The sequence below is a fragment of the Micropterus dolomieu genome, linkage group LG08, assembly GCF_021292245.1.
Source record: "Micropterus dolomieu isolate WLL.071019.BEF.003 ecotype Adirondacks linkage group LG08, ASM2129224v1, whole genome shotgun sequence".
Lineage (NCBI taxonomy): Eukaryota > Metazoa > Chordata > Actinopteri > Centrarchiformes > Centrarchidae > Micropterus > Micropterus dolomieu.
In genome coordinates, this window is record NC_060157.1 from 19425343 (window position 1) to 19441702 (window position 16360).

General features: G+C 41.0%; 1 protein-coding gene across 1 annotated transcript in view; it reads left to right on the forward strand.

Moving 5' to 3' along the window:
- Positions 1–11195, forward strand: part of LOC123974755 (sodium-dependent neutral amino acid transporter SLC6A17-like) — a 12343-nt gene extending 1148 nt beyond the window's left edge. The window contains exons 2-10 of the mRNA XM_046055640.1: positions 1609–1700; positions 2156–2337; positions 3124–3234; positions 4001–4242; positions 4354–4546; positions 5280–5472; positions 5580–5739; positions 6474–6636; positions 6738–11195. Of these exons, the coding sequence (XP_045911596.1) occupies positions 1609–1700; positions 2156–2337; positions 3124–3234; positions 4001–4242; positions 4354–4546; positions 5280–5472; positions 5580–5739; positions 6474–6636; positions 6738–7100 (1699 nt within the window). The 3' untranslated portion in view covers positions 7101–11195. The remainder of the gene's footprint in view (positions 1–1608; positions 1701–2155; positions 2338–3123; positions 3235–4000; positions 4243–4353; positions 4547–5279; positions 5473–5579; positions 5740–6473; positions 6637–6737) is intronic.
- The last annotated feature ends 5165 nt before the right edge of the window (positions 11196–16360 follow it).

The following is a 16360-nucleotide window of genomic DNA, read 5'->3' on the forward strand; positions in this document are numbered from 1 at the left end:
TTGGAGCGCTGCTTTACCGAGTGGGCGCCCATTTTTTTCCCGCCTCATGCACCCACACAAAGACACATGTGCACATGCACCCGGGTGACACGATGCACGTTCCTGTAATTGGTGGGAAGAAGATGAAGCTCATGGCTGTAAACAAAAGTTTTAAAAATCTGCTTTGCAAAATTTTATAAAGAAGGAAATGCGCTCAACACTGAATGGAAACTCCAACTCCACAGGGCACCTAAGGAGATTTTTAATTTAAAACATACACTTTAAAGTCTCCATATTAGCAAGTAATGTTTGTCAAGTATTGAGTCTGAAAAGTGGAAATTCCTGACTCTAGTATGAATTAACTTACAGTATTTAAAAATTTTTGAAATGATCACTAATATCTTGAAATAAGAGAGAATAATGCTGCATAAAATCAAAAAAAATGACACTTACTTTTTGATTTATGTCTTGTATCAAACTTTTTTTCTTCTTTTAAGAAAGTGAGGCATGTCTGACTCAATAATTGATACAAATTGTCCAGTGTATGTTTAAAAATGGGAGCAATTTTTATAGTTTAATTAGCTAAACCTTGACAAGCTAAACATTAAAGAGGTGGTATTATGCTTTTGGGCTTTTTCCCTCTCCTTTATTGAGTTTTCTTTTTTGTGCATGTAACAGGTTTGCAAAGTGAAAAAGCCCAAAGTCCAGCCCAAAGGGAGTTCCCTTCTCCCACAGAAAGCTCTGCTCTGAACCGCTTGAAAACAGCTCGTTTGTAGTCCAGCCCTTCACTTCCTTTACTTTTGACGTCACAATGAAAACGCATCATAAAGCTTGCCAAGCGGCTAGCGGGGGTCAGGCACGCCCTCAAACCAAGCTAGTCTGAGCGGAGGCCCTTTGGCTCGATCGACTTGCCTTTGTTTGGTTTTCCATTGTAGAAATGTTGCACCTGTACCTCCTTCCAGGTACTTTTTTTTTGTATCACCTCACCTCCGTCGAGGTTCCAAGCGAGCTGAGGGATACTAAAATGTAACGTGAAAACACGACAGACTGCTGATTGGTCAGAGAGAATATTCACTATTCACAGCATCATCATAGCGTGCAGCAGACAGAGGCCAGCAACAGAAAGTTTTACAGTTTTCATATGTAATTTCATCACTAAATCCACTTCTGAAAAGTTTTGAGGTGAGAAATCAGCTGTGTAGATTTCAAATATTGACAGTTTTACGAGAAGTGATGGCGGAACAAAAATGTGCTTGAATATTTTCGGAGTTGAGGAGCTCTGCAAGTGGCTGCGGGGGAAGCCTGTGCCAACCCGCGGTAGGAGCACGTGAGGCCTGCTCACAGAGCCCTCTGCTCCCGCCGTCACACAGACCGCTGCAGCAACAACGGCAGAGGAAAACACAGCTGGAAGGTTTTCATACCGCTTATCTGTCTTTACATTCTGAGGAATGTTGAAACGTTTTAACTTAAAAAAGAGAAAGCTGTGTGGATCACTGGTGTGTGTGTTGCATTGAACATCACGTTGCAGCAGTTGTGTGCGTGTGTGGCGTCGCTATGACGACAAGCTACGTACTATCTCTGGGTACTATCTGCAATGGAAAACAGAGCAGGGCCGAGTAGAGTCGAGTCTATCGATTTGCGCTATGGTAGCATTTTTCAGCAAGGCAGCATAACGTTAGATCGTCAGCCCACTGGAAACAGTTCAACGTTTAGTCCTAATGGTAAGATGTGGAATAATGATGTTGTGTGGTTGTGGACTTGAGTAACTTGTACCATCTGCTAGGTTACGGTCGCAGTCTGAAGCAGCTTTGATTTGGATCACACTACCTTGTTTCTTACAACCCGCCCTTCTCTGCTTCTGATTGGCTAGTAGTCCTTACCTGGGAACTGCGCATGTGCAACTCCCAACAAAGATTTTGTACAAGTAAGATGCATCACTCTGTAGCTCAAGAGCGGAGCGTACAACACATAGGGTGAAAAGAGGAGCGGCAGCAATGTGCAGTATGAGAAAAATATGGTGTTTTTTGAAAATTAAACCATGTAAACCTGTTCTGGTACAACCCCTAATTAAGATTTTGAACCTGAAAATGAGCATAATACCACCTCTTTAAAATAGTTGTTACATATGAATACACAGTTTGTGCTGTTTTCCTCCATTTCCTTGTTACTGTTGTAGTCGTGGTGCCGGAGTGTGAGAAGAGCTCGGCCACCACTTACTTCTGGTACCGCCAGACTCTCAACATCACCAGCTCCATTGACGACACGGGGGGCCTGAACTGGAAGATGACCCTGTCCCTGCTGGTGGCTTGGATCTTGGTCTGCCTGGCTGTCATCAAGGGTATCCAATCCTCTGGGAAGGTACGGGGTCTGCACGGCTTCACAGCAGGGTCCGAGCACACAAACTATACACCATAGAGTCTGTGTAAAGATGCACACAATAAATAATTTTTAACAAAAGCTTTATAATTCTGTTTTTAATAGATGATTCATCCATATCAGTGAGTGTTTTACTCACTTTGCTAATGCGTTTCAGTCAAAAGTAAGATGCTAAAGCCTGTCATCAGCACTAATCTATTTTTGGTTCTCATCTATATTATAAAAGAGAGACACATGCAACATTAATAAGCTTAAACTGAACCAAGCAAAGACCAGTTCAGGATGCAGATGGAAAATGCTCCGTTTGGCAACAACTGCAACAACATCCAGTAATCTCGATCCAGAGAGTGAGTCATAAGCCACAGTGCAACATCCAGCCCGCATTTTCAATAGGAAAATACACGGATCGCCAAGGTCTGACACGGTTTTTTAAACACTAAATTTAGTAATCCAATTATCATAATCAGTACTGCGATGGTTCCCCGTAATGCTGTAGGAAGGATTTTTGACTCATCTTTCCAAACCCTCATGGAGTCCTCTCCACATTTAGAGTGCCAAGCTAACACAAAGCAGTTTGGGGATTGATTCATCGTGTGAGTGAGTGTGTGTGTGTGTGTGTGTGTGTGTGTGTGTGTGTGTGTGTGTGTGCACGAACGTGGTTACATTTTGGTCCTCCTTTATGTGCGAGGCCTCCGAAAAGCGTGTCCATGGCAACACTTTGTAATGTACTTGACGCTCTCTCTCTCTCTCTTTCCCTCTCTCTCTCAGGTGATGTACTTCAGCTCTCTCTTCCCATATTTGGTGCTTTTCTGTTTCCTGGTGCGAGGTTTGATGCTGAAGGGAGCAGTGGATGGCATCGCTCACATGTTCACCCCTAAGGTGAGAGAAAAAACAGTGATGATTTTGACCAAAAAAAGGGGGCAATTCTTTAACAGGATTGCCTCAGCAGGATTGGGAGGGGATTTTCACAATAAAATTAATGTAATTGTGGTGCGCTGGAGGGGAAAATGTAGTCTTGAACTTGCTCACTCATTCACGGATTGTTAGCCAGACAAATATGTAACATGAGTGACACTTTGTCTATGCAAGCTGTTCAGCCATGAGTGCTTAATGGTTTACCACCAAGGCCATTCATATCCACACATATGAAAATGTCATTAACATCCAGTGTCATGTGTTGGATTGATGTGTCCCTCTAGTGGACAATATGTATCATTACATGGAAAAATGGACACCAAATAAAATGATGCAATTACTTTATATATGATGATGCAATGTGAGTTATGTCGTAGTCGGGCCATGTACTGACATCAAATGTCAAGGGAGAGTAGTAAAGAGATTTAGTGCCTTTGCAATACACTGTGAGATTAACTTCATCATCAGAGCTCAGATGAAGCTGAAGACTCACTTCATAGTGCAGTGTATTGCAACAGAAGTAAACACATGGGTTTCCCTGTTACTATAGTAGTAGGAATTATTAAAACAACAAAGATAACTTATAATAGAGATAAGATAAGGGACAGCTGTGAAAAAATGGTGGCAGATATAGGATATATATTAAATATTGTCATGAACAAGGGTTTTTTAAAGAGGATAAATGACAATATATATGACCTAATCTGTCACCAACCTTTCCTGGCGCTAGCTGGAAAAGATGTTGGAGCCGCAGGTGTGGAGAGAAGCAGCCACGCAGGTCTTCTTTGCTCTCGGGCTGGGCTTTGGCGGCGTCATCGCTTTTTCCAGCTACAACAAGCGGGACAACAACTGCCACTTTGACGCAACGCTGGTCTCCATCATAAACTTTGTGACCTCCATTCTGGCCACGTTAGTTGTGTTTGCTGTCCTGGGGTTCAAGGCAAATGTCATGAACGAGAAGTGTGTTGTCGAGTGAGTATATCACACTGTAACAAAGCAGTCGCTCTTTGGCAGCCATCTTTACTATAGCCTTTACTCACCAACACATCCTTCTTGTCCAAATGTCCATTTTTCCATGTACAGCAATGCAGAGAAGATCCTGGGCTTCCTAAACACCGGTGAACTGAGCAAAGAGCTGATCCCTCCTCACATTAACTTTTCCCACCTGTCCACTGTGGACTACGCAGAGATGTACAGTGTCATTAAGACGGTGAAGGAGGAAAGCTTCAGCCAGCTGGGCCTGGATGCCTGTTTGCTGGAGGATGAACTCAACAAGGTCAGAGGGGGAGAGTTCACAAGCAGAAATGAGAATGTGATAGATGAATATTTCTGAATAATCAAAAGTGTGTTTAGTTATCAAAATGTAGTTTATGTTTAAATGGTGATACGTTGTCCTAATATATAAAGTCCAGATTAAAAATGCCATGATGCTAAGTAATTAATTACTTTAATGTTAAATTAGTTTCACCAGAAGCATGAAGCAAATGCGCTGTTTTTATGGTTTCTTTGAATACTAATTCAGAATGGTGGTTAAATTTTTCATCAAATCTAAGTTTGAGGTATCCTGCCATCAAATTAGAAATAGTATTTTCCATAACATTCCTTTTAATCCTGAACTTTAAGTTTGCTTAGTGGGATTTTACAAGGCTCAATAGCTTGATTTCATGACTTCGCAGGCAATGGGGTCAAGCTATTCCCTATCATTTCCACAATTCCATATTCAAATACTGTTTGGATACTGGTACTGTTTGTTGATGTAATTTAAACCACTTTTCTTATTTTTGCTTGTTGTGTTGGTGATGCTGGAATTTTAAGCATAATATACAGTAACTCACTCATTTAAAGTGTCTCCGGATGAGTACATCACTTTAAGCGGTTGCACTTTAACAAATGAACCTTGAAAAGGAAGTTAGGTGGGTGATTGTCCACATGGAATCATTCATTTCCAAAAAGCACATTAGCCATCTTTGACCTGTGTAACCCTCCACCTCCTTCTCTCCGTCCTCCAGGCAGTTCAGGGCACTGGCCTAGCGTTCATCGCCTTCACAGAGGCCATGACACATTTCCCTGCCAGTCCCTTCTGGTCTGTTATGTTCTTCTTCATGCTGATTAACTTGGGTCTGGGAAGCATGATAGGCACCATGACTGGCATCACCACACCCATACTGGATGCTTTCAAGATCCGGAAAGAGATTCTGTGTGGTGAGCTAATTGTTTTGGATTCCAGTCATCAAACTCAAAATCTCTTGCACTTGATAAAGTTAGAGTATTTGTCATTCTCATTTGATGTGTCTTCTCCTGTTTCTCAGTGGCTTGCTGTATCATAGCCTTTCTTTTGGGCCTGCTGTTTGTGCAGCGTTCAGGAAACTACTTTGTCACCATGTTTGACGATTACTCAGCTGGTTTGCCTCTCACTGTGGTGGTAATCCTGGAAAACATCTCTGTTGCCTGGATCTACGGCACAAAGAGGTAACTCTACTGGATATGTAGGCTGAGGTCATATTTGGATACAGGGCTGCCAACTCTTCACGCATTGACCATGAGACAATTTTCACTTTTAACACGCTGTCACGTCGCAAGTCCATTTTTTCAATCAGTGAAAAACAAATGTGTAACTGATAATGTCGCCCAACTGATGGGACACCAGCATACGCCAGTAGTAATCAAGTGGGCAGACTCTTCCGCTGTGAGTCGCAGATAGTTTGTGATTGTAAGTTTGTGTGTATTTTGAGTTACAGTGAGATGGTACTGAACATAAACAAAAGCTAACGCATTCATTTACAGTGATCTTAATACAAGTATTGACATTGTTATATATTTAAAAATTTATATTTCATATTTTGAAATAAAAATTCAAACTTTGATTTTTTTAGATGTTGTGAATGTGATTGAAGTTGCATACAAGATTGAAGAACATCATCTATTGATAGTGGCATAGATCTTACCAGTCTGTGATAAATGCATGCAGAAATGCAGAACATGGTATTCAAATCAGGACAGATAACAAACAAACAATAAAACTTTTTCACAGCAGATAGTTTAACTTGTTATAGAAGCACAGCTGTAATTAATAACTAATGATTGGTTGCAGTGTTCTAGTTCCATGACTCTGGTATTGTGAATGTTTGCTCATTGACATGGACAACTGGGACACTGAAATGGATTTATTTATTTATTTATTTATTTATTTCCCATCCTCACAGGTTCATGCAGGACCTGGAGGACATGCTTGGTTTCAGGCCATATTCCTTTTATTTCTACATGTGGAAGTATGTGTCACCAGCTATCCTGGTGGTGCTGATCACCGCCACTGTCATCGAGATGGCCGTCAGTCCTTCAGGATACAACGCCTGGGTGGAGGCTGAGGTCAGTGTTCAGTTTCTCATGTTTAATGTGTGTTTACAGAAAGAAAGAACAAAAGAAAGGAGTTTTCTTTTCATCTTCCCTCTGCACTCTTTCTTTGCCAGGGTGCAGAGCGTTTCCAAAGCTACCCTCCGTGGGCTTTAGCCATGGCCTACGCCCTCATCGTGGTGGCTATGCTGCCTCTACCCGTCGTCTTCATTGTCCGCCACTTCAATCTGATCTCAGACGGTTCAAACAAGCTGTCCGTATCCTACCGTAAAGGCATGATGAAGGACATCTCCAACCTCGAAGAGCAAGATGAGCAGCGCTTCATCCTCAGCATGAACCCCAGCGAGGCTCCTTCTCCAATGCCCACCCACCGCGCTTACCTGGGCCCCGGCGGCACCCAGGAGATGACCAACACCAACTATGGCACCAACACTAAGACGAGCTACCAGAACATCGGCTCACCCGAGTCTGAGCTATGATCCACTGAGCTCATATATCCTCCCGTCCATTGAACCCCGGCCCTGCTTGGAGAGAGGGAGATAGAGAAAGAAAGGGAGGAACAGAGGAAGTCAAGATGGAGAGAAAATTCACTGCTGGTTGTTGCAGCGTTCATAACTCCTTAACCCCCAGAGCTGAATCCCTTATTTTCTGCACCATCGCTTCTTACCTGTGGCTCTTCCCTTCTTTCCAGCCCTGATATGATGACCTTTTCCATCTGTCAACATATTAGAGAGGGGGGCAGAGAAAGGAATTGAGGGATGAATGAAGCTTAGAAAGATCCACTGATACTGACTAGATACAGGCTTTGTTTTGTAATAGCTCTGGCCGAGGTTAAGATGTGCGCAACGCTAAAAGGCTTTACATTGTACTGAACCGCAATCCCATGTGTCACCAGTTTAGAGAAGGTTATTTTTCAGACAGTTGGATGTTCCAAGATATAGGAGATCCTCAACCTTATTCTGGTTCAGTTGTAAAGGATTGTTATTTGTGGGGATAGGATGGAAGGAGACTCAGAAAAAAATTGTATGAGAGCATTTCTTAGAAAACAAAATGATTATAAATACATCCACAACAGTATGTAATAAGTGATTCTGATAGTGTAAACAGTGTTACAAGCACATTACATCTTTAAGTTCATTGTGCCTATCATGCATCAGCAATAATAACCAGTCAAAGTAGGGTCCTCATAAAACTGTGGATCTCCTTCTACCCCTGCATTCCCCACTGATGTAGAATACTGTACATATGTGTTGTGCAATAGTCAGAGATGTCACCGTAAATCGTGTATATACACCGCAGTATAGTGCAAAACTTTTCGCCTCTTCATTTTGTCTCCGTAAAACACAGAAGCACATTCACTTGCTATCGTTAGAGCATCTCTGAGCCTTAACACAGAGCAGCACTTTTCTTTTAAACAACCTCTCTCCTCGACAAACAAGGCTCTGGAGTTGTTGCCAAAAGCACTGCACACGTCGTCACTGTGCTGTTCCAGTCGCAGCTGGCATAGACAAAGCTTTTCCATTTCAATCATTTTTATCAGGCGTGTCCATTTTAATCAATGCCTTAGAAGGGCAGGGGGTGGCACTGCACGTGCAGAGATAAGCACAGCGGCTTGTGTTTTATGAGCGGCGAGCTTCACAATTGTCTCTGTGCAGAGACGCAGACGACTATAAAGGAATAGAAAATGTGAGTTCTGTCTCCGTGTACGTGCAGGTGTGTGTGTGTGTCGTTTGTTGTCTGCCACTGAACGAGAGCTCCCAATGACCCTGTCGTTTTAAAAATAGAGCTACGTTACCCATGGGAAGCCGTGGCAACACACCATAGATACAGACCCTCTTCTGATGTGGAAGAGGGAGAGAGAGGAGAGTGGACACCTTGCTTTGTCTGCTCCACCTGCACGGCTGTTTGTTTGTTTGCAATACATAGATGAGACGTTTTACTGTCAAGGTCCTACAAGAATATGTCTCTTGTTACAGCGCATTGAGTTAGAGGTTCACTGCCATGCCGTGATGTGGATTTATCATACTTTCATCCCTAAGTGGGTGATGTTTTGGTTTAATTGTTGTGCATTCCTCAAATTGTGACCACTGCAGACATCATTTCATCAGCACTACAAACTACACTTTGATGTCTTTTTGTGAACTGAGGTGTGAAAACTAAAGCCTTTTTTTAAATGTATAATCTTGTATGACTACGTATGTTTAGGAGTATAATGTGGAAATGTACTGCGATATAAATGTTTGGAATAAGTGGTAATACACAGATTTATCCACTGGGTGTCTCTGCTGGCCAGCAGATGAGCCAATGACAGCTCCCCCTGTCTCAGTGGCCCCTCCCTGAGACAACACCAATACTTGAGACTGAACAGATGTAGTGCAAAGCACAGTCAGTCACATTATTTGGTGCCTGAATGGCATCTCTGTTGTCTGTTTGCCTTATGTTTTTGTCATTTACTTTTCTTGATTATGTTGCGCGTTTGTGTAGAGTTTGGACCAATGTCTCGTCTGATTCACTCCAGCACCTTAATTAGACAGAGACCCTGGAGTTGTTTATTAAGTACAGATTTGACAAAATATGTGGAGCGGAAACATTAATTACAAGAATGCTGTCACTGATTATTTATTGATTAGCAATATTTATATAGAGAGATAGTGGGCTGAATGTCCACGAAAGGCACCTAGTTTCTTGTGGACTTATGACGTTAAAAACAGGCTGATATGTGTTTGCCCTGTTATTATGCCAGCGTTGATTGATGCATCCATGCCATTGTCTGTCACTGCTTGATCCTCCCTATTGTACATGAAGTGGTGACCCATGCCTGCACTGTTGTCATATGTGGTCATATGGCCTCTAACAAAGGCTCTTGCATCTGCTCAGGTTTCTGCCTGTGATGAATATCATTCACTAGTAATCTACCATAAACCCCTTTATATAATCTATCTTTCATTATGATAATATTAAGATGGTTTAAATAGAGAAAGTCTGCGTTAAAGGGAGTGATACAGCGCTATGACTATGTAAACCACTGTAAAGACAAAATAACATTCCACTCTGGTCTCTCCCTAAATCAGTGGAAAAGCGGTTCCTTTCTATCTTGAATGTTTTAAGATGTTTTCAAACAAACATGAAAACACGCTTTTAACGTGTTAAACACTAGATACAAGTTGCTCAAATTTAACATGCAAAAACATACAGTGCTGACATGTACAAGAAGTTGTCTTGCGACCCAAATGGCACATAACCCGAAGGCACCCACCTGTATTCACCTGCAGCTTTGGCTTAGCTGGCTTAGAGTTAAAGCACATAGAGGGAAGCACAGGAATGTTGAGCACAATTTCACCAGTCGGTGAGTCAGTGTGGGTGAACTGGATGATGAAACTTACTTATGGTCTGATCCCTGCATCCTTTAAGGGGCCGCTCACTGAAATGCACTGCCATTTTCTCAAGAATCTAACTGCACCATTAGTTTGTTCTGCACCTTTTCTGTAGCTACAGATTGATCTGCACAATAAGTATATGGGAAATGTCAGGGGTGACGAACCTAAGTTACATATGGATGAGAGCACAATCAAAACACATGAGTTTATATAGCCTTTTGGAAAGCATGTTTAAAACTCTGTGGCTTATTTCAATACATGAATTTGCACAGCGAATGCCACGTTTCACCAAGGAGTTCCCACACTTTCAAGCACTGATGAAATATTCTGCGCAGTGGAAACAAAATGTCTTCTCATATTGGTTCAAAATTGCTCAGTAATAAGGTATTGGCATTTAGTATTTATATTTGATTGTTATTATTGAAAGCAAAGACTCCGACTCCAGGGTCTCTCTGTCTTGTCCATGTGTCGGCTGTGTTGCATTATGTACTACAAAGCAACTTTTGGAGGTTAACTCAGATAAGACACTGCGATTGATCAACTCAACAAAAGTAGGGTAAGAGTGTATTTATTTAACTGTGCAATTAGTCTTTATGTGACCAAACCCATAGTTATATTTATAGTATTTAAGACAATATATTTAATCTGTACATATTGATGTACATTCTGATAAATTCACACTGAGTATCTATAGTAAGAGTGACAGGTTGTATACTTGAGCTGTAAATAATAATTGTATATTTTGAAATATTTTTTGATTTTTGTACTGTAGGTAATGTTACTTTGGTGTTTGTTGGTTTGTGGTGATACTGTCTGGTTGTTCTCAATCAAAGCTGAGCGAACGTGTGTGTGTGTGTGTGTGTGTGTGTGTGTGTGTGTGTGTGTGTGTGTAAATTCTAAGTATATGTAGGTTTTTGGTGTTTAAATGTGTGTTTTATTTCTCTTCTCTCAGTGTTGTGTGCTGCTGATCTATTCCAGTAGATAAAATCCTGTTGTTGCAGTGAACTGGGACCATTAATGTAAGCAATCTCTTCTCTGTGTCTCTCACTGGCTTCCAGCACAAAACTGGCAACACAAACAAAAGGAAATGTTTGAGTAAAACAATGAGCACAAGTTTTATGGTTGAAAAGAGTGATGAACTGTAGAAAATACGATGGAGGGAACAGGAAATTAAAATAACCACTTTTATTAAACAGACCATGTTGTGTGTCTCATTTATTATTAATTGTCAGTTTTGTTTATACTGACACGACTTTACTGTTACATTAAGTCTGTGATCTATACATGTCAGTCACAAGAAATATTCTAAGCGGCCTCAACATCATTGTTGAATGATGTCTGAAGAAAAAAAAACAGGTAACCTAACATTATGATGCTGTTTGACACAAGAAAGAGGCAGAATATAATCATACAGTTTGGTCTAGTGCTTCCCGAAATGTGTAATTTATTTTAATCCTAAAAGGTTCTATAGAGCAACAAAACTCCATATTTTGGTATAATCACTACAATTACTGACTGAATGTGTTTCGTGGCTACCCGTGGACAGTTACTAAATAAAGAGGAGGAATGTGACACTAGACATGAAGACATGAAGAGGAAGAATGATGCCTGTAAGCGTCAGTGCTTGTGATTAATAGTGAAAGAAAAAGTAATCTTATTGAAATTAGAAATACTGCAATTTAAAACACTGTTACAAGTTCTGCATTCACAAACCCTACTCAAGTGAAAGTATACACAGATTAGCAATAGAATATGCTCAGAAGGAAGGTGCGTTTCAGATCCTCCTCTACAGGTCGAGTACATTCATACTCTTTGGAAAATGTGTCATCAAGCTACAATATAATAGGGCTCCTGAAAAGAGAGATGGTTCCTGTTGTAATTGAACTTGAAATAGGACCTAGATGAGTCTAATCATAGCTTCTCTTCTGCTGCGTAGTGGATTTAACAAAATGCTGCTCCACTCCCACAGGCCATCTGGGAGTCTACAGGGTGATGTTACTTAACCGATGTTGGACTATATGCACTCAGTTCCAATAAAACAGGGACTGATGCTGCTGCTGTGTTGGTTTTGGCCACACAGATTGTGTGCGTAAATGTCAAGCTATTTGTCTGCCGGGCAAACTTCCTCTCTCGACTCGGCTGTCCGGTGCACTTTCTCACTATTCTGTATCCTGTAAACAAAAACATTCCCACCACAGTGTAACACATGAGATACACAGCTGAAGTGACTTGATACTACACACACAGTGTATATACGCCTGCATTAATGGGAATCCCACCTGCAGGTTCCCTTACACTTTTATCTAAAAACAGCACGCCAAGAGGCCGCTTCCCATTTTCCCACTGCCCCGTCACCTAATCCAGGAAAAGGCTGTGTCGGTGGACATTTTTCACGCTTCTAGTGTCATTTTCCTGGCAGATTGGGATTGAGTGGGCAGAGATCCATCATATTCTCACAAGGCTATTTCAGCTGCTTTCAGCTTTCACAGCAGAGGCCAGATGGTCCTCTGTGAGGCCTGCTCCAAGGACTGACACCGACAGCCAAGACAGCTCACTGTTTGATCAGCAAGTCCCACTGCAAACAACGCTGAACTGTAACAGCATTTTCATTGAAGGAGACCATGCCATGTTGCCGAGTGATTTCCTGCTTTGGAGATGGATGCATTGTTTTTTCTCACTTCAGGGATCTCAGCTAGACATGTATGTTTTTAACAGTTAGAGATTCTTAGTTTGAATACTTGGACCGTCTGCTCAGTGTACAAAAACTGCAAAAGACTCCAAAATGTAAATGGGTAACCATGTGAACGTAAATCATCATGCTTAACAACACCTCCCAAAGATGGATTGCTCGATGGATTGCCATTTCAAATTTGGACCCCTCAGGATGAATTAGTGATCCCCTGACTTTTATATTGTCATGTCAAATTTTAGTTAGTCCAATGCGTTGGTTTATGACCAAATACCTGCAAAACTGATGACAGTCCCCTACGCTGTACTTCGTGCTAATTAGAACTACAAAATGAATTGATTAGTTGATTGAGAAAATGAATCAGGAACAACTTTAATTAATAAAGATTAATCATAACAGTTGTTTAAGAAAAAATTGCAAACATTCTCTGCTTTGGTCTTTTCAAATTTAAAAATATGCGGATTTTTGAAATATAATTTTTAACTGCATATCTTTGGATTTTAGATTAGTTGGACATGGCATTTGAAAATGTCGTTTTGGGCTCTCAGATCTTGTAACAGGCAATTGTTCACATTTTATAGATCAAAAACTGAATCAATGAATGAAGCATTTTTGATTGGAGGTGAAATGTCTTCAAGAACCTAAACCAAGGCCAGTTATGCTTGACTTCTAGATATACCATGATATACAATACATACAATCTTCATCGCATGCTGACACGCTACACTAACATCTTGAGCATGTTACCATTGTCATTCTCAGCATGTCAGCATGCCGTCAGTAGCATTTAGCTCAAAGCACTATGTACAGCCTCACAGAGACTCGCTTGTTGAGTAGTGTAATGCCCTGCTTTTATGTTTGAGCAGAGATCTACTATTCACTAACGCTAAACACATCGCGACAAATCACATTTTACCAATGTTTTGTAACCCTGTTTGTATCTCATATCTGGTGTGTGTTGTTTAGCAGCTTGCTTTTCATTCTTTCATCTTCCACATGTTTTATTCTCACTGGATCTTCATTGGTGAATCAGCTATCTTTGAACTTGTAAATGCAATTCCATCACATTTAGCTGACAGGTACAGCAGATTTTGAACCAAGGAAACACTAAGCACTTTTGGAAATTTCTACCACCAGATAGATACTGTTTTTGAACTAACACAGGGTCAAAAAATCCAGTTAGGGAATTGTTGAACCTTGATGGATTACCGAGAGGCTGAAAACTGATGTTGAAACATATGTGGCCAGCAATGTCATAATATTATTATATAGTGAGTAGGTGAAGTAGTGTGGGGGATGCATGGTATATTGCATAATCAGCTGGTGAGACTATTCAGACACAGAGAAACAGGTAGAGCGGGTGGTGAGAGGCAGCTGTTTCCGCCCCATTTGTTTTTTCCTGTTGGATGAGCAACAAGTTGTGTGCAAGGCTTCACGCGCTGCTGTGAGAGCTGGAGAGGTCATTTATCTGACGCAGAGTGAAGGGAAGCAGGAAGCAATGAGAGGATTTTAAGAAACGCCCAAGTTTTCTTGGCACATTTGTTTTTTCTTAAATATGATCAGACATGTGCAAGGATGTAGCTCAACAGTCCTCTTTAAATTAGAATATACAGTCATTTTAAATATTCAGTAAGGTCTACCTGATGAGAATAACCCTTCAGCACAGACCATCTCACTGAAAAACAGCAGCAATTATCTCCACACTCAAGCCCTGCTGGACCCCGATGCACCTTGTCTTCCTGGATCCCAATTAGATGGTTGAGGCCACAGCGTTCCCAGTCACCCGCTGACAACCAGCTACCTTTAATAACTGCAGGATTGCCGTGAACTGCGAAGAGAAGAACCTTTTATCATATTTCACTTGCACTGAAGCTCGCACTGTATTGAAGAGGAGTTATAATATCTCTGGACCAACAATAAAGACAGAGGATTGTGTTTTCAGCAAGAATATTTTAAGAAAGCAGGGCTGACTGGCCTGTGAAAGCAGCTGTTGTTGGATAGATAACCTTGTCTGTGAAGATTCTCAGTCACCCATGTCACAGTTATCCAAGGTGGGTTAAAATCACAGAAGATACACAAAGACGTTCCACCTCTCATCTAAGCGGCTTCTTCCGTTCTGAAGTATCTTCAAACAAGTCCAGATGCCCTTGATTTAAACCCAACTTGGATAGAAAACCTTCTAGTCTACAGTATGTGAATACTGGAAGATAAAACAGCACTCTGAGAACATGCTCAGTTTGTTTCTTTTTTTAGCAATAATGTTCACACACATCTTCACATAAAAGCTATCTGTGTCTGTGAGGTTGAAAGGTCACAGGTAAACAGGAAGAGCACCGGGAAGAGATAGGGGGGAGTGCAGAGGTCACAGGATAGTAATACAGTATAAACAAACAAGTTGCGTCATCAGTTCTTGGTATTATGGAAGTCTATCTGGAAAACATTTGTTGTGAAACTGAGGCAAGAAGACAGTTTAGCTGTTTTTAATAAAATGTGGCTAGCTTGATAACTACTAAATACTAGGATAATATTTAAGATGTTTATTGATCGGGTTATACTGAACTTTATGTTGCAGTCTTCTTGCTCAGCCTTGTTGTTCTCAGACTGTGGCCAACACAACAGTGTTGCTAGCAGGCTGTGTCAGAGGCTCAGGTGAAGGCCATGATTCTGAATTAATACTGTACATCCAACCGAGGGACAATGAGGCTTTTGCTTGCTATGTTGCTAGCACTAGCACTCAGGCCTCACAATGTTGATAACACCTTCGGAAAGTCGTGATGAAATATAAGACTAGACACATGAATACAATCGGCCTCTGCAAGTAGATTGGTTGAGTTACATGGAAGAATTCAGATTGTGAGAGCAGCGGCCCATTAAGTCTCTGGCCCAGTCTGAGGGTTTTCCCTCCCACAACACTTAACTGACATCTGACACATTGGAGAATAGCTCAATTCATGTAGCCCACGTATCTTTTATGAAATGCTCATACTAAAGAAACAGAGATAGTTTTTAGTGATCTTTGCTTGTAATATCTTCATTAAAGCTATCTAGTATTTTATTTACACTGTTTAAATGTTTAAATCCAAGACTCCATGTTTTCTATGGCTGCACCATTCAATCAAATGGAAATATTCTACATGTCGTGTGCATCATTTCCCCCAAAACTTGGCCCAACATATTCACCAAGGTAGCTTTGAGATCGCCACTAGAATCTAATTAAAGACTTATGCAATGTTTGGATGCACAGCACAAATTTGAGGTGTGTAATTTCAGGTTAACCTCTTTCACACCAAAATGTGTATAAAACTTCTAGTGTCACCATCACAAACTGTTGCTGGTATAATCTCAAAGATTTGAGTGGAAGGTTTGTAACACACATATGGAACACAATTTCTGACAACTTACTCATTAAAAGCAAAGGCCAGACCCATGGGCAGATGGAAGTATCAACATGGCTTCCTGGGACAGAGAGAGTTCTGGCAGCAGAAATATTTCAAATTAGTTAATTCTTTCAAATTGTTCTCCAGCAGCGCTTGGCAGGAATCCCGTAAGTCAAAGCTTTGATATTGATCTCACTTAATCAGGCATGTTAATAAAAAAAACAACATCCATTCATCAATGATGTGACTATGATGACTCACATCAGTTTCAAAGGCAGACATGTATTTCCCACTTG